This window comes from Pangasianodon hypophthalmus, chromosome 6 (assembly GCF_027358585.1).
Source record: "Pangasianodon hypophthalmus isolate fPanHyp1 chromosome 6, fPanHyp1.pri, whole genome shotgun sequence".
Lineage (NCBI taxonomy): Eukaryota > Metazoa > Chordata > Actinopteri > Siluriformes > Pangasiidae > Pangasianodon > Pangasianodon hypophthalmus.
In genome coordinates this window covers 7529155-7548235 of record NC_069715.1, presented here as the reverse complement: position 1 = coordinate 7548235, position 19081 = coordinate 7529155, and the positions used below count along the sequence as shown (strand labels likewise).

Sequence of the window (19081 nt, the reverse complement as noted above, 5' to 3'; positions counted from 1 at the left end):
GAAAAGTATGCATATATGTGTATTACTTTCTTTAAATGCTTATCTATGACTTTCCTCATGCAGTGCTCACTTATCTATCTATTTATCTCCCTGCCTCTCTTGCCATTACCTTCTCACCTCTGCTATGACAGAGATCACACCATAGTCTGTGCTTGCCTGAGGTGACATTATTGCTGAGTCTCTATCTGATCTGATTTTGCCCAGAGATACATGACATGTAACATCATTTTGTTCATTCTGATATTCAGAAAATGTCATCTCTTTTGAAGACACCAGTGGAATTTGCAGTATCATACAGTGACAGCCGTATAACTCTCAAACAAACATCATAGTCACCTAAAAATATTAAATAAATATTCATCTCTAGCGTAGATCTGTACCTGTTACGCTCTCACAGGTAAAGATTAAACCCTGTACCCACCAAGTGAGTCTTAGTATGCTTGCTTTGGTGAGTCACATGTGAAAGAGGGCATGTTGTGTTTGTGTGTATATATGTGTGTGTGTGGCTGCAAGTGTACGTAGCAGATTGTCCTTCTGCAGGGGAGCAGAGCATTGATTTCTAGCCCAAAGTCTAATCACATAAATCTAGCAAGACTTAAGATGCCAGGCTTATTAACCAGACGCTCTGCTTCAGGATTAATGAGCCACTTCTTTCACTTCTGCACACACTAGCAAACACACATACCCTCATACCCATGCAATCTTAAAAACCTGCCAATCAGGCAGACAAGATTGCATGCATACACAGATTTAGGATTTGATAGTTAATATGTTTGAGTTGGATTTGAAAATGTTTTGTCTTCCAGAAACAAGAGAGGATCGTACGAAGAGGCTGTTCAGACACTACACTGTGGGCTCCTATGACAACTTTACCTCGTACAGGTAGGTTGATAACTCTGTGTGTGTGTGTGTGTGTGTGTGTGTGTGTGTGTGTGTGCGCATACATAGTACAGTGTGAAATGCATCTGAGCATGATAATAGATAGCAGTAGTATCTGATCTATAAGTTTATGTAGTCTGTGTCCAAGCCTCTTCTGCCATCTAGAGGTTGAAGAAGGTTTTACAAAAGGTGATTCTGCTCCTTAGAGCCATCATTTGTCAGTATCATATAGTATCATTATTACATATATTATCTCCATCTACTAAATTCAATTTATTATATTAATGACACTTTTCTCGTGTTAATGATGGCTACTGCTCTGAGAATTACCTTACTTAATTTCTAGTATTAGATCAAAGAAGCTATATGAAATTCATCAAAGAGAATTTATACACACAGAATGTCTTAAGGCATGCCATAAGAGACCATTCTCTAACACTTGAACGAGATAAGGAAGAAGTGATTTTGACTGGAATGAGGAGATGAGACAGGGATGGAGTGATTTAAGTAGCAATGTGGAGAGAGCGAGAGAGAGAGAGAGGATTAATGACTGGAGTCTCTCTGTCAAACTGCACATCTCCACTCCATCCATCTTCCCTCACTCAGTCAGCATGACAACAGCAAACAACAAACAGCAAACAAGCTTGCCTCCGGACTGTGCTTTAAGAGTGTGGCTCGCTCCTCAGTGCCACTCACATGCTCTGAACACTCAATCGTAGTGACACGGCTTTTTATTGATTAGCTTAGTACATCACAGAAGCTCCAGCTGCTTCTAGGCATCTCTTAATTGACATAAGCTAGGCTGCAACTTTAACTAGCATGCAGAAAGATTCTCCAGGGTCCTAGACCCCAGGGTGGAGGCTGGTCTGGATGAGCGGTAGAATGGTGTAATTAACTGATAAAATGACAAATAGAGAGCACGAGTGATGGTTATACAGTAATACACTTCCATTTTTCAACTGAATCTATATCTGCATCTGTGATATGTGGGAGATTAACATGACCAATAATTTTTTTGTATGTACTGATATAACAAAACAGAAAACTTGTTTACTCAAAACAAACTCACAGTATAATGAAAGTCTAAGGTCAGTTGTTGGGTCAATAAAAGATTATGTAATACATGCTTTAGTAGTTTTCATAAATTCTTCAGTGAAAGATAATTATTATTCAAATACAGTGCAAAACTGATGTAAGTGAAGGTATCTTGTATAAAGGAAAAAAATATCTAATATTTCTCACTATGAGATTGTTATATAACAAATAGAAGACCATTAGGCCTATTTCTAGACATATTTACTAATTTCTTGCTTAAATTGACTTATTCTATTGGCATAATTCTGCTTCTTTTTAGAAATAAGTTGAGTTATCTAAGACAAACATGAAATGATTAAAAATATCTAGAAATAGGCTAGTCATTTTATATTTGTTTAAATACAGTGTAATAAAGTGAAACATTAGCTGAATTCGCCTATAATGCAGCAGTTGTACTTGCTAGATATTTTTTGCAGTGTAATTTATTGTTTGAGTTACATGATTATGCATGAATTCAACAAAACCAGTGTAACCACGTAATGACTTTTTACTGTATTGCTCTAGTGCCCTAGGTAAAACTTCATAAGAACAGCTTTTATAAGACTTTCTGTCATGTCTGTCTCAGACTAGAGGTGGCATCAGGCCTGGGACCCCATGGGACCCAGCAAAAAGCCACGTGAGCGGGCGTTTTTTACTTTCATGCAGACAGAAAAGTGCTGTCAGATATGAAGCTTGTGGGACAAAGAAAGGCCATGTTCATTAATATGGGAGCTTACTGTGTACTCATTCAGTATGATGCATTTACCATGTTCATTCTTTCATTCATTCATTGATTCATACATCTTCAGCAACTGCTTTAGCCTGGTCAGAGTTGCTAAGGTTTAAATTTGCTAATATTTTGGGAAACAGAAAATACACACCTCTATCTCATCCTAAGACATTTATTGTTAGAGTGTAACGATTGTAGGTTTGTATTTCTGTTATATAGTCAAGATTGTAAGTGGTTATTATACCGCAGTGCTGTTGAATTTTTGAATCTGATTGGTCAGAAGTTAATTAATTTTCTATAACAGCAGTTTTGGCAGTAGTGCGTGCTGCAAGGCAAATTACAAGTTTATATTAATGAGCTTGTTCTAATACAGCTAATAGTAACTCTTTCATATGGACCTACATGGTGGACACTGTAAAAGTCAAAGGCTAGTTATAAATAGATTAAAAATGTACTGTTACTGAGCAAAAAAATGTACACTCACTGATATGGTAAAACTTTCTGATTAGATGTTTATTAACATTGGAAGTCTCAAATGTCAGAGCTTTGTAAAAATAAGTTTGCTACCATGGGAAAGTCTTCAGGACTTTCTTTGGTTTCTTTGGTAAAAAAAAAAAACAACATTAACATTAATTAATAAATTAACATTAAATGTAACTATAAACAGTTAAAGGTGTGGCATGTCATTTATTATATTCAATTAAAAATTGTAATCTTGTGCAAATTGCTGTGGTATAAGAGGCATAGAACACTTTAGGATGTGCTGTTATAGGAAAATAATCCACTAGGTTTTGCACTGGTTCACAATACACCACTGCAGTGTGGATACATATTCATTCATATATGAGCACACACCCAAGTGTTTTATTCCTTACTTAATGGCCTTGATAGATACCCCTAGATATTCATTATTATAAGTGAGGTTTGAGTTTTGGATAATTACACATACTGATGTATATTGTACTGAGTATTTCTTTAACTATCCAGCGTCTGGGGCGTATGTATGTGTTGAATGAAGGGGAATTCCTGTAGCTGCATGTACACAGGTTTTGTAGTTTATTAGGTACTAGCAAATAATACATTGACAACTGTGTGTTTGTAGGGGATTAGTGTATATTTGTGTAATTGTTTGCACATTGAGTTAATGAAGATTTTAGAAATCAATACCAATATGGATGTTATGGATATTTGCCAATATGCATTAGATGTTTACACATTTTGTCAATGGAATATAAACAAAATCCTAGTGGACCATATGAATCAGCATTTACTAGTGGAGTGAATAAATGTTATCAATATGAAGAAGCACAAACAGTTTATAAAATACTGTGATTTTGGTACTAACTTATAACTAATAGCATGACCTCCTTTCTGTATGAAGTAATATTATATTCACGTTAGTGGTCTGCTCAGTCTGCTCTGTTGGTTAAGTTGAGCACACTGGATATAGTGATTTGGAAACACCCTCTTGTGGACAAATGGATAAAAGCAGCATACGTTTAGAAAAAAAAAATTAAAACATATACCAATGATCAGCCATGAATATTTAGGTAGGACTAGAGTTTATTATGAGTGAAAGCTAGTGTTTTAGTTGTTTTCTGTGTAGGTTTTCTGTAACTAAGGAGAAATATATAACCCTGATCCATCATCCATCACGGATAATGGAGCAGGCCAATGGGACCAATGCCCATGGACCTCACACTGCAAGGGGTGTTGAAGGCCTGAGACCTCAGGATAATCTACTGAGAATTTAAACATTATAAAGATAGATAAATGGCCCCAATTTCCCAATTGACGGCAAGCATAACTTGAAATAAATGAAGAAATATTGTCTGTCCCTGGACCCCTGAGCCCATACCGTGCCCTTCTGTACCCCACAGGGCCCTAGAATCCATCCAGTAGCTCAAGAACCAGCTTCTGAAAATACAGTGCATATTTCCCTGAATATGAGCAAATATAATAAATAATGGAACAATTCTAAACTTCCTGAAACCTCCTTGTCCATTCAAGAGGCCTAGGGAGTAGATCGACTTTTTTCCTCCTCTCTAGCACTTGGAATCGTGTAAACAGCACATCCAACATTGTTGTTGCTGTTCCAGTGTTCCAGTACACTTTAGAAATGTGTTAACATGCCGGATCAGTGTTTGTGTTGTAAATCTTTTATGAGAATTTATTTATGTACCACGACTTACCATTATTAAAGTGCTCTTTACACCAGTCCTGTTCATAGGTCTGTGATTCCTCCCTGCCCACTGCGTTAAACTTTACTTAAATTATAATACTGCTAATAATGAGTGAAAGCCTAAAATGAAAAACAGCTTTATGATAATAACACTATGCTAACTGGTCACCCATAGCCAAATTAGTTTCTTTTCCTGAAGTATTGCTTGTTGTGGATTATGGTGAGGAACTCACTGTAAAACACCTCTGTGAAATGAAAGTAAACTGCAGCTCGTCTCAGCATGTAAGTCTTATCTGGACTCCTGTAAGGCATCAGCCTCACTCTTGTTACCCCGAGGCACTAATGCAATGGAATCATCTGTAATTGATCTAATTGATTCTTCACTGCCCAATTATGTTCTTGTCATTTCTAATGCATCAGTGATGAACACCCCAGAGAGAGAGAGAGAGAGAGAGAGAGAGAGAGAGAGAGAGAGAGAGAGTATTATTATAATTCTCCATGACAAAGATGGTAGTCAGGTTGTGATCAGTGCAGCACCTTACTCAGCAGTCGTTCTGGTCCATGACTCGCAGACACAGCATTAAGGCTTTGTCATTAAGTGCTTCCAATACACAGCAAGAAAAGTCCATTTTTCAGAACAGTAGAAGCTTCGTAGGTACGTTTAAGCTGTCCATCAAACAAGGGGATGAGGTAGTGTACAGGAAGTAGTAATATGTAAAAGCACTCTCTTCATTCAGTATGTCACTACTGGCCACTCAATATGTTTCTTCTAACCAATTTTTTCTGAGCAAACAGGAAGAAAACAGGACCTTTAGCATTAGCTACCATATCCTGACTATAATTAGTTGAAACATTAAATTTTATTCATAGGTAATTGAAGAAGAGTCTATGTAGAACAGACACATTTTGTTAGTTGTACATTTGCTCATACATTTTTTTAATACAGGGCAATAATTGGTGCATTATAAATGAGTTATTGGTGTGATGCGAGATGTTGGTCATGTTTGTACAGTGAGTCTACGCTCTCTGAGTGAGTGATCTAAAAACAGACCTGCCTCGGCTGTGTGCACTAATGCATCCAACTCTAGTCATCTCTGTACAACCAGACAGATGGCTGCTGATGGAGTAGAAAGGGGTGGGCTCTGTGTGTATGTCTGCAGGTTTCTATCCCAACCAAATGTCCCTATAATGATAGAAATACATGACAGGATGGTTGGTTTTTGGCTGGTCCTCATATATCTGTTTTAATAAAATTATTTAAATAGCTGAGGTTAAGGCTGGCTTTAAGGTTTAAGAACTACTTAGCAACAGTAATGCACAAGGCAATGAGCATACCCCATAAAAGTGTGTGTGTCTGTGTGTCTCAGTATTAGAGGGAGAAACAACACTATAATACTGAACAGTAAGGCAACCTGCTTTCAGTGGAAAGAAGGATTTGACTGGGGTGACTGCCCTTACATTTTAACTCTTGTTTTTAATAGTATGAAAAGGATGATATTAGCATTTTGTCCAATCTCTTAATGCAGTAATGGAGCCTGCAGTGAAGTAGTGCAGTGGGTCTAAAAGTACCACCTGGGCATTTTTCATCGTATTGTCTTCCTCTCTAACACAGCTTTTATCCTGATTGGTTCATCAGCAGAAGAGCGGGAGGGGTGTTTTACTTCTTAAATTTTGGACTTGACAGTACCTGGAGTTCTGCTATGCAGTAATGGTGCTGGATTGTGATCTAAATGCCGTCCTCTCTCCTCACCAGTGATTACGTCATTGAGGAGAAAGATGCCATGCTGCAGAAGAAAGAGAACGAAGGTTTTGGTTTTGTCCTGCGGGGAGCAAAAGGTAAGCATGACCAGAATCTACACTTATCAACCAATGCTCAGGTTGCTGCTAGGCTGAATGATGCCTTCATACATGGAAAACTACAACCACATTTACATCACAGTCAAATGAAGCTGCTTATCACCCCAGGCTGCTTGTTGCTTGTTTGATTGACATGTAGAATATACAACATGTGTAGCCATATCTAAAAATGGTTCAGATGTGTTCAAATAAGTCTTAGAAGGACACACTGCTGCTTCAGATTCTAGCTCTGCATCCTTGACTAAATGAATGGCCAGAATTTGCATACATGAAGGCAGTCTGGTATGGTGGCACAGTAGGTAGAGTAGTCTGTGTGGGGGTCTTTCTCATGACCGTTCCTCCCAAAGACATGATGGCTTGTGATAGATTGGTGTCATATTCATGTTGATCCGCCATCACACGAAATTGAACATGCAGTCTGTTTCAGACAATCCACCCATAGATCATATGATTTATATTGTTTACATACAGGGCACAACTATCAGAATCTTGCAGTTACATTGGCTGTCTGTACTTTTGTATGTATGCAGGTGTTTTTTATCACTTCATTGGGGGAACAAACTTTTGAACAAAATAACAATGAGACTATGAGAATATCCTTGTATTGAAAATAATTTGTGAGTTTCACTGCATCCAGTTTTTGCCGTTGCTGACACAGCATTTGCCAATCTGCGATTTTCTTCCAATTTCCCATACATAGCTCACAGATGCCTGTGATTGGCTAGTGTCACTCTGATTGGCAGGGTAGAGAGTGTATGCCATCCCTTCCATCCAGAGAGCACAGCAGATTTTGCTATCTAGACTCCCAGCCACACATCGTTGGGATTCGTACTTTCGAGCTCCCGATAATAGGGCAAACTCTTTTCTGTTGCACCACTCAGGAGCCTCCAAGGATTTCCACAATTACCTCACCCTACATGTCACTTAAAAAAAAAAAAAAAAAGATGGTCTGTGGTGGGTCACTCAAATGCCCTCTTCCTTTAAAGGTTCTTGAAAGCTACTGGAATCCATAGCAGTAGCTAGAGTTCTGGCTTGTGAGGTCTGTAAATAATTGGACAGTGACTTGATTTTTACTGTGTTGGAGAATAAAGTCAAAACAACAAAAATCAAGTCACATGATTCTGCTGGTAACATGTCACTACAAATAAAGTTATAGTTACTTGATTACAGGAAGTAGTGAGTTTACATGGAACAGCAACAGATTTCTTCACACTTTCACAAGGTGACATTTGGATAGGAAGTCTGTGAGAATCCTGAGACCTGATTCCCACAGGAGGAAGAGAGAAAAATAACTGCTATTCCTCCCACAAGACGGCACTGCACAGGAGAACACGAGACAGGAGTGATTTTTTTTTTTTTTTAGCTAGGGGGAGAGGCAGAATAACATTTCCAACATATGAAACAACACTGAATTTATGTTGTATTCTTGATCATTAGCATTCCACAAAACTTTCTTTTAATCTCTGATAAACAATCTCAGCTTTATGAGATTTTTGGCAAATACACATATTTTCAGGGTAGGAGTGTAAAAATATATATCCTGGGTGTGTATAACAGTATATACTCAGTGACCACTTTATTAGGAACACCTGTGGCCTCATTTTTAAAACATTTATATACATGAATTTGATCTTAAAATGGTGTAAAATGTGTAAAAATTCACATCAAAGTACCAATTTATAAACCAAGAATTTGTCTTGAATATGTGCATAAAATAAAGCAGATGTTCAACCTGTTGTACGAACTTTTCCTAGTGGTTGTGGCAGCGTGCTGCAATAAAGAGAGCATGCAATTACTGTCCTGGCTTTTATTTAAGCAAAATGTTTCCATTTCCATAACAACAAATTATAGGTTATGTAAAGTCTGTAAATAATTTAAATAAAGATTGCTTTAAAAAATTTAAATATGTAAATGGCAAATATCTAGGTCAACCTTCTGCATTGAACTTGTTTATTTATGTTTTATTAGGGATAAGTTAGGCTGTACAAGACAGACATTTTATATAAATAATAATAAATAATGGCTGTGTTAGCCCTTCTGGAGGACCTGACAAATCAAGCACTGAGGAGAGAACGCACCTTTCAAGACCAGTCTAATTTTCTAACCCGTGATGATGAATGGCTCCTGAGCCGATATAAGATCCCTTTCAGTAAGCCTGTGCAACCAGCTAGTGGCAAGTCTGGAGAGGAGAAAGCGCTGTAATTGGGGTTTCTGGCTATAGGTACATTTGTGCTATTGACTGCACTTATAGAACATCGATTTCAGTTTCTAATTTGTCCTTGTTGAGCCATTTTATTTGGGTGAGCAGGAAATACTGATATGCAAATTAGTTAAATGATGGGCGGAGCAGAGAAACTGACTTATGTGTGGGCAGTTTCATGAAAATGTTTGATTTATAGATTACTTTGCTGCACAGCTAAGCTGTGTATGTATATTCAACTGTACACTCATTTCTATAAATACATACATACATACACACACACAGACATATATATTATTCATGCGCAAATGCTGAGAATTTGTCGTTTTCAGAATCAGAATAAGCTTTTATTGCCAAGTGTGCTCACACACACACAGGGAATTTGACTTGATATGAAGCTTCCACTACACACATACCAATAAGATGGCAAGACATATAATAATAAAATTTACAAATAATAATAATGAGAGAATATCTATCACTGTACAGTAGACACAATAGGCTTTTGTGAATATTCCTATTCCCATATTCCTAATATGCCTCAGATTCCTATTCTTGGCTGACAGGACAAATCAGCCCGTTCTGATGTTTGATATGAACATTAACTAAAACTCCTGACCTGTATCTGCATGATTTTATGCATTGAGCAGCTGCCACATGATTGGCTGAATGTTCCTAATAAAGTGGACGGTGAGTGTAGATTAGTCAGTGCTGTAGTATTCTACAAAGGCATTTGCATTACAAGACATGGATAGACACATTGTGTTGCTATAAAAGGTTTATAGATCAGGCTTGGGCAAGGAGCCATCTGAAGAGGAGTTTGAAGATAATGCAGACTGAATCTGAGAGGATAGCACAGTCCACCACTTGGGAGGCCACTCATGCAGACTTTGCCTTACAAACATGTATAAATGTTAAAGAAGGACATGCCAGGTGTCCTGAAGATCTCCTGCAGGGCCCCCTGTGAGGCACTGCAGTAGTCATACCTCTTATAATATAACCACCAACAGGGGCTGAGAGTGTATGTGTGTGTAGATGTGTGCCCCATCTTTGTGGTGGCATCATCATGGGTAGGTGGTATGAGTTCCCAAAGCCATCTGTTACACACATGGTGTCATGTTTTCCATTCTATCCCTCTCCCTCTCTCTTTTTCTCTGTCAGCTAACCGTTGCCTCAGACTTTCCCATCTTAATTATACTCAACACAGGCTGGATGTACTGAGCCTCAACAATGCCCCAAACATCAGGAACATTGCTATAGCAACATGATCGGGATGCGTGTCAGTGTGTGTATACACTAGATTCCCAGAGGCTGCTGCAACTGAACTAGCATTAAATAACTTCTATACATGTGTGTGTGTGTAGCGGAAACACCCATTGAAGAGTTTACCCCCACGCCTGCCTTCCCTGCATTACAATACCTGGAGTCTGTTGATGTGGAGGGCGTGGCCTGGAGGGCAGGGCTAAGGACAGGTGACTTCCTCATTGAGGTAAGGGTTTGATTATAATTCGATACCTCTTTTCTTATAAAAGCATCATGGATGAGGAGCCACTTGAGACACAGCTGACATAAAATGGAGAAGTTACGTCCAAGATTGTAAGAACATTCATCTGGGTGTTGCAGGTGAACGGAGTGAACGTAGTGAAGGTGGGCCATAAGCAAGTGGTGTCCCTAATCCGGCAAGGCGGGAGCAATCTGCTGATGAAAGTGGTGTCAGTGACACGCAAACCAGAAACTGAGGACGTGGTCAGGAAAAAGGGTGAGACTCACTGCTGCTGTACATGGTCATGTGCTGTTTCGGACGTGTGTTAGTGTGAATACATGCATTCATGTGGAAACCTCTTACCCTGGGTCCATAAGTCACAATTTGTAACACCCAAGTCACTATAGTTTAGTCACTAGGAGGTATTATGAGGTACTATGATGATTTTTTTAAATCACAAAAACCTGCCATTTTAACGGGTTTTTTATATCCACTGTATATTCCTAAAATAAACATTTATTCTATATTATTACCAATGCCAATTTGGTTCAGTCTATTACACTGATATCTACTGCCACAAAAAGAAGCTATTCTACCAATGACCGGCTGCAAGATATCCACCTGGACATATGCCTAGCTGTATGCGTACAAACAAGGTACCAATGAAAACATCAACAAACATGCAGGAGAGGTGAGCATAAAGCACTTATGACCTTCAGCTCACAACCACAGAGTGATTGCCATTCTTATGTGTACTAATGTCGGTTTAGGAGCATTTAGACCATTTATTGATTAAACCATTTATTGACCGTTATTGTGACCATGTTAACAAGAGCAGTAAGTCAGAAATGAAGACTTAATCTTGCAGTCTGAACATATCCACGATGAACTGTTAATAACTTCTACTTAAATGCAATAATTTAACTCACTCAAACTTTTTTTTTAATCTTATGGCCAAATATGTTTAACAGGATAAATCACAAAAAATTTATTTCACCTCAATCTTGAGGAGGAATGAGAAGATCGGGGGACAAAATGGGTGATAATGAAACATTCTCTTTCCCACTGTCATTTTTACCAGTGGTAGAGGCCATGTCGCTTCACTGCTAATTTGCATAAAGTTATATCATGCTTTATTGCATCACTCAGCCCAGCTCTCAGTGGAAGCGATTGACTTCTGGCCACTTTGTCATATGTTTGTAAGCAGGGTCAGGTGATCCTTTGAGTACAAGTGTGATTTAGTGATTAGATGGGCACTGCTGATTTGTAGGCGAGTTGGTGTGGGCAGGGCTACTCTTGTACTGCCTAGGGCAAAAAAGAAGCCTGTGTCTATAGAGTTAGTATAATAGTTAAATAATAATCAAAAGACAGAGCGTAAGCAACTCCATTAAGGACTGTAATACTTGCATCACACAGAGGAACAGGACGGAGGAGTGACAGTGTTGCCTAACAAGTGTCATGTTGGAAGGGAGATTTGAATTGATGAGTGATGAGGTCTTTTCTCTTGTAGCAACCAAGATGACTCAGCAGGCCTCATCTATATGTATACACACACACTGTTACTGACATCAAGTTTTATTACCATCCCTCCTTTTTTCACAGTCCCTATAAAATTATGCTCAGGTAGTGCAGTGTGCGTCAGCTTTAATGTCTTTTCATATAGTGAAAAAGAAAACGTGTCATTATTGTTTAGTGATTCAAAATTAGACGCAGTACTGGGTTTGTGTCCTCACTCCATTGATGGGACTGTATCGACACAATAATCTATTCTGTATCCATGTAAACCGTCCACCATTTCCTCTGCAACTCCCACACACTTCTGACCCGTCTCTGACCTGTGCGTGTTTGTAGAGCCACACAGAACAAAACAACCAATAATGTTACCTGTACCAGGAGATTTTTGTGATTTTAGGCAGATATTTCTGCCTGTAGTACTATTTTTTTTTTACCATCATTAGTTTGATAGTGCTTCATTTGCATACATACTGTTGCAGCATAATCTGCTGTGAATATATTCAGACTGCCTATGTAAAACGTATGTAAAAAACACACACACACACACACACACACACACACACATATATATATATATATATATATATATATATATATATATATATGTATATATATATATATATATATATATATATATATATAATGTCTACATAACTCGAAAAGCAGTTTTATTGTACCTCTGATATTTTCAGTAAAGTTTAGGACGTAGATGCATTCTTGTACATCTGAATACGGAGGAGATGAGTAAGACAGCGTACTCATGTTATATAACTATCAATTTAAGTTTTATAATTACTTTCCACTCTTTGTCATTGCTTGTGTCTCACACAACCACAAACAGACACACACAGTGATTCTCGCAGTTTAGCTGCATCAACCCAGGCCTTGCTCCTGCCAGAGTTGCCATGGTTACTACAATGAACGTTTGAATTAAGCATTGCATCAAGCCTTGGTATTTCTCTCTCTCTCTCTCTCTCTCTCTTTCTCTTACTTCTACTTTCCGTTTTCTTTCTCTCTCTCTTGCTGTCTCTTTCTGTTCGGTGAGGTTTCTGTTAGAGCGAATAAGGAGTGGAGAAACCAAGGCATCTTTTCTTCTGGAACTTTGTATCCATTTTCTTGTCGTTCTCTGCGTCTTCTCTGGCTTTGCCTTATTAGGGCTGTGTGTAGAGCGCAGTGTTGGCAGTGTTACCTCAGCATGAGCGTTGAGCTAAAGGCACATTCAGCTCAGAGAGGCAATGGGAGCATCCAGAGGAACGAGAGAAGAGGAGTAACAAACAGGGAGAATGAAGGGATGTAAAAAGAGGAGTGTGTCTTTGTGCGGTTGGAATGTGACAGAGAAAGGGGTGGGGAATGGTATGGCTAGCAGGCAGACTCACGTGAGGGGCCTAGCTGAGTGACCTGTGTGTGTGTGTGTGTGTGTGTGTATGTGTGTGTGTATGGGTGTGAGAGAGCAAGAGACATGAAGAAGTTTGCGTCAGAGCGCAGTGTGAATAAAGTGGCACGGCCGCAGAAGGTGTCAGGTCTGGCTGAGCCGAGCGAGATGAAGGTGCACAAGAAGCGCTGGCAGTTGCAGGTAGGAAACAGGTGGGTGGCAATGCGCCACTACTCCTCATCCTCTCCCTGCCTTTCATCCACAGCACCACCGCCACCCAAGAGAGCGCCCAGCACCACGCTCACGCCAAGGTCCAAGAGCATGACTGCTGAGCTTGAGGAGCTGGGTAAGACAAACACACACACACACACACATACACATAAGCAGACATACATACAACTACACATACATACATACATATATATCATGGACATATATATATATATATATATGTGCACCTGCTTGTACACATTTGGAGGCAGTTTCCTCAAATATCTAGCTATAGCCATCTTCCTTTCCTTGCTTTCTGTCTTTCTTTTCCTCTCTTTCTCTCTCTCTCTGTTGTTTGCATGCTACACTGTCATCTTTCTCCCTCTGCCATTTGGGCTGTTCAAAACATCAGCTGCCTTTTCCTCTCAATCTGTCCTCCTATTCTAACATACACATAAAGACACACACATTGAAACCCTTTGATTAAAAAGTAATGAAAACATAACAAAATGTATGAATGTGTCTGTAATAAGATGCTATGCTGCTGGTTGTGATTCGCATAGCTTCACTCATCGAATCACTTGTGTCGAATAATTTTTACTTCAAGAAGAACAGACTTCGTAAATAGGCGGGACCAAAACTAGTAGACTTCCTTTGACTTTCTCTAAAAAAAAAATTTTTAAAAACCCCACATGTACAGAAAGGTGTAATATTTAATACACATGGCTATACTGCTGCAGATGGTGTTGCCAAGGGCTAAGTGGAGTTACAGATTTAACTTTCAACTATGACTCCTCTACTTTAGGCAGCTGTTCCTCGTTTGATATACACTGCCTTTCTTGGTTTGCATGCTGTATTTGGTCTACACATGCTACTAGTTGCCCTCAACTTGTTTTAGAAAGGTATCTTACATCTGAAACATGACATTATTATGACCTGCAAATATGACCCGTTCGGTTTATGTTGTACTTTCCACTGCAATACTGAATATTTTGACTCCTGTGAGAGTTTAATAGAACAGTGTTTTTGTTTATTCCATGCTAAGCATCTGCAAGGAGGAGGCGAGGAGGTGAGTTTACATTTCTGACATTGTTAAATTGTTACTTTAGTGTTACTGCTTGCATCGCCACTATTATCTCAAGAAACGACCACCCTTTTGAATGACCGAAATGCAGTTTAAATATGTTTATATATCATTCTCGTTTATGAATCTCATGGCATGAATGAAAGACTGTCAATTACTGTGCAGTGTTTATAAAACATTAACATGTATAACAATGAATATGATGTTGGCTGGCATGAATATAGCTGTAATATGTGTGTCTGTATGTGTTTATACTTTGGTGTGTGTGGGTGTGTGTGTGTGCATGCATTTGTACAGAAAGGCTAGATGAAATCTTGGCCTCTCAGGAGTCAGCAATGAGGCCGAAAGTGGAGGCAGACTACAGAGCAGCCACGGTGAAGCAACGACCAACCAGCCGTCGAATTACACCAGCAGAAATCAGTGTGAGATACCATACAGATGTTCGTAATTTTGCTACTAAGCTGTTTTCCATGACTTATCATGGAAAACACTAGACGGTTTTGTTTTTTGTAAGTTATATAACTGTGCTCTAACAACTTTGTGTGCATGTATAGTCTCTTTTTGAGCGGCAAGGTCTTGCTCTCCATGGTCCTCTTCACCCAGCACTGGAAAAAGCTCACATTCAGCTGCCCAAAGGCATGTCCAGAACAAAGTCCTTCGGTAATCTTTCCTCTTTTACAGTTTTTCCATTTTTCTTCCTTTTTTTTTTATTTTTATTTTTTTTACATTTTTACTATTTTTACATTTCTGTATTGTCCAGTAATGTGGAGGCATTTAGTCAGCTCAGTACTGCCTTGATTAATATCTTTTTATTACTAAATCAGTTGCTATAATGTTAGACATAAAGGGGGGGAGGGGATAACTGTTGAGACCAGTGGTCCAGTGTGTGCTGAAAGAACTGAGTTCTTTTTGGTGTTCTGTCCTTGTCTGTACAGGAGCTACTGAGGAGGACCGGCTGTCTGCCCTGGCGGCAGAGCACAGGTTTCCACGGAGCTCCTCGATGACAGACACCCTGAGAGACAGTCACAGCATCCCTCCTCCACCTCAGACAGCACCACCTCCACCACCCTCACTCTACTACCTGGACATGGGTCCACCTCCCCCTTTCTGCCCACCCCCTCCTCCGAGCCGTGTTCATGATCCCAGCCGCTCCAGCTTTAAGCCAGGCTCAGAGCCCCGACTCCATGGCCTACCACAGACCATGTCCGCTGAGCTGTATGAACCCCCACGCCACAGTGCCCACATAGAGCGACAGAAGAAGGCCCGTTCCATGATTCTCCTGCAAGACTCGTCCCACCATTCTATAGAGCCCACAGACATCCCACGGCCCGGCCCTGCCTCCACCCCACCAGAGAGAATCAAGCGCAAAGGACGCATTATCGACAACCCTTACGCTAATGTAGGCCAGTTCAGCATGGGCCTGTACACCCCACCACCCAGCAAGCCCCAGCGCAGGAAGAGCCCACTAGTAAAGCAACTGCAGGTGGAGGATGCCCAAGAGCGAGCCTCGCTGGCACTGGCTTCAGTCCACTCCAGGGAGCATTCACCCACAGGCCGACTGCCAGCTCACCATACTAGCAGGGCAGAGTACTACCAGCAGCAGCTGCTACAGGAGCGCAGTCGTGCTCAAGCTGAGGGTGTACTGCAGGGCAAAGGGCATTTTGCTGCCGCAATTGCTGGGGCTGTCAAGGACAGGGAGCAGCGTCTTGAGGAGCGGCGAAAATCCACAGTCTTCCTGTCTGTGGGCACCATGGAAGGCAGCTCAGCCCCACCGCTGGAATCCCCCTTACTCACACAGTCTCATTCTGTTGATGAACGCCTGCTCACCAGTGAACTTGGTCAGCTGCCTCCACCCGCCCTGGCACTGCGACCCTCTTCAAGTGGCACAACTTTCATCCACCCACTGACAGGGAAGCCCCTTGACCCAAACTCCCCTTTGGCACTTGCGCTGGCCGCAAGGGAACGGGCTTTAACTTCCCAGAGCCAATCCCCTGCTAGCAGCCCTGAGCCTAGGACTAAGCATGAGGCTGCTGGTGGTGTGCTGTTCATGGACACCCAGACCAAAGAGGCTGAGGGCGAGAGGGATCTTGCATCACTCTCCTTTTCCCCTGGAGAAAAAAGGAGCTACACATCCACCCCCACTAGCAAGATCTCATGGGGGACACCAACAACCACAAGAAAAGAAACAGAGATGGGAACAGAGAAGAAAGAGGAGAAGAAGGTAGAAGACAAGAAGAGCATGATCATCAGTATCATGGACACATCGCAGCATAAGACTGCTGGGCTTATTATGGTTCATGCAACCAGTAATGGACAGGCAGTAGGTCTGGGCCCAGAACATGTCTCCCCTCCTCCCAAAGGCATAATTTCAGAGAGCCCAAAGCCCACATTAGCTGAAATCAAGCGGACCAAGTCTCCCAGTCCAGAAGCACCCTCCACACCAACTCCAACCCCTGCCACACCTTCAACCCCCAAAGCACCTACTAGTCCTTCCTCAGATAAAACACCCCAGGCATCCTCTAGCCCATCCTCAGATAAAACCCTGGCCCAGGGAAGCTCAGAGGAAGATGTGGAGCCCTATTCTGTTACCTTACCACCTGCCATGCTGTCCTCTAGTGATGAGGAGACACGGGAGGAACTGCGCAAAATTGGTGTGGTTCCTCCACCAGATGAATTTGCAAATGGTCTCCTAGTGAAGGCACCTGGAACTGCTGCTACACCTTCAGCAGCCAAGCTAGTGACCCCCTCAGAACCATCCCCAGTCCCAGGTCCCACACCTCCAACCGCAGCCGCTACAGCAGCACAGGCTCCTGCCACCAGCGGCCAACCAGCAGCCTCAGGGAAGCCATCTGAGCCCCACCTGGGCCCAGAGTCTGCTGCTGACTCTGGAGTAGAGGAGGTGGACACTCGCAGCTCCAGTGATCACCATCTGGAGACCACGAGTACCATCTCCACTGTCTCCAGCATGTCCACCCTATCCTCAGAGAGTGGCGAGCCCACTGACACCTACACGTCCCATGCCGACGGCCAGACCTTCATCCTTGATAAGCCGCCAGTGCCTCCAAAGCCAAAGCTCAAGTCTCAGCTCAGCAAGGGCCCAGTAACTTTCAGGGACCCCCTGCTCAAACAGTCCTCGGATAGTGAGTTGCTCTCACAGCAGCATGCAGCAGCGCTGGCTGCTGCCACGGGGACCTCGGGCCCAACAAGACCCCGCTACCTCTTCCACAGACGCTCCAAGCTATGGGGGGACCCCATAGAACCCCGTCCGCTTGCAGGCGCAGAGGAAGGCAAACCCACTGTGATAAGTGAGCTAAGCTCCAGACTGCAGCAGCTCAACAAGGATACATGCTCACTAGGTGAAGAGCCACTCATAGGCTCACTCGACCCTGGACGCAAGTCACCTGTGGCCGGTGCCAGGTGAGTAGTGAGCACAGAGCTCAAATTCAGACTGATCACTTAGAATAGGTTTTTTAAATTTTGCCTTGAAGCATTCCCATGAACATTCTGCAGCTCACCAGTTGTTATGTCACTGTGCAGCAACAATTTTTTTTGAGTGTGATTTTTGCTTGTTTGATCGATTCTAATGGGCATTTACAAATTAAACAGAAAAGTTTAAGGGTTAATTTAATACTTTGTGTAAATAATTTTTTGTGATTGTTTTTGTGATTATAATGCTTATTAAATATGTGTTATATTTAACTGACAAGACTTGACTGGATATTGACTGGACAATGGTTCGTGACCAGGGGTGTAAAAAATACTAAGAAATTAAAAAATTAAAAGTGGACGTATTCAGGCAAAACCATTAGCAAAGGAACCAGGCTAACTTAGTTAAGTATAGCCAGTTAATGATTACAAATTAGTGAAACTTACCTCACCATGCTTTTTCACATGAGATGGAGTCTGTGCCTTCTAGGGAGGCAAAGGAGATACCTCATTTTATAGGAGTCTTTGCTTACTCCAGTATATGGAAACATTATATTAAGGTAGGGCCAGGGGTGCTCATCCTCAATACTGCAGTGCAGTGGATTATCCATATTCAAATGCACGTAGATAGCTATAGCACTAACTACATTGTGTACCATGAGAAGGTCACAGCAGATGACAAATTGGCACAATTCTTGAGATTTTTTCTACATTGATGAATTTAATTGGATGCTCAACTGAAATGTAAGTAAAATGTATGAGCCTTTTTTACTGATATATAGAGTACAGTTGATGCATAAAGTACTGTTGGCTGCATCAGAGAAGACTAGACCTTCCAGATTTGTAATGAGTACTTTGAAAGTCTTAATAAAAATGTAAGGAGTAAAAAGTATGTATTTTCTTAGTACTCTTATTGCTCATCTCCCATGCGGCCTTTTAGTATTCAACATCATTACATCAGTCTAGTGAACAGAGAGTAGACCCTTAAAGGTGTCTCAAAGTCAAGCACTAATTGCTATGACTACGCCTAATGGCCTGCCAGATATAGCTTGTGACAGATGAAGAATTA

General features: G+C 41.1%; 1 protein-coding gene across 4 annotated transcripts in view; it reads left to right on the top strand.

Moving 5' to 3' along the window:
* shank3a (SH3 and multiple ankyrin repeat domains 3a) overlaps positions 1-19081 on the top strand; it is a 255900-nt gene that overhangs the window by 227907 nt on the left and 8912 nt on the right. For 3 of the 4 annotated variants that reach the window (XM_053235167.1, XM_034305464.2, XM_026927731.3), the window contains 9 exons: positions 807-882; positions 6619-6701; positions 10287-10411; positions 10546-10681; positions 13558-13638; positions 14548-14571; positions 14884-15026; positions 15141-15246; positions 15522-18003. In XM_053235167.1, coding sequence (XP_053091142.1) covers positions 807-882; positions 6619-6701; positions 10287-10411; positions 10546-10681; positions 13558-13638; positions 14548-14571; positions 14884-15026; positions 15141-15246; positions 15522-18003 — 3256 coding nt within the window. The remainder of the gene's footprint in view (positions 1-806; positions 883-6618; positions 6702-10286; positions 10412-10545; positions 10682-13557; positions 13639-14547; positions 14572-14883; positions 15027-15140; positions 15247-15521; positions 18004-19081) is intronic. The other variant, XM_053235168.1, reaches the window with a different exon arrangement.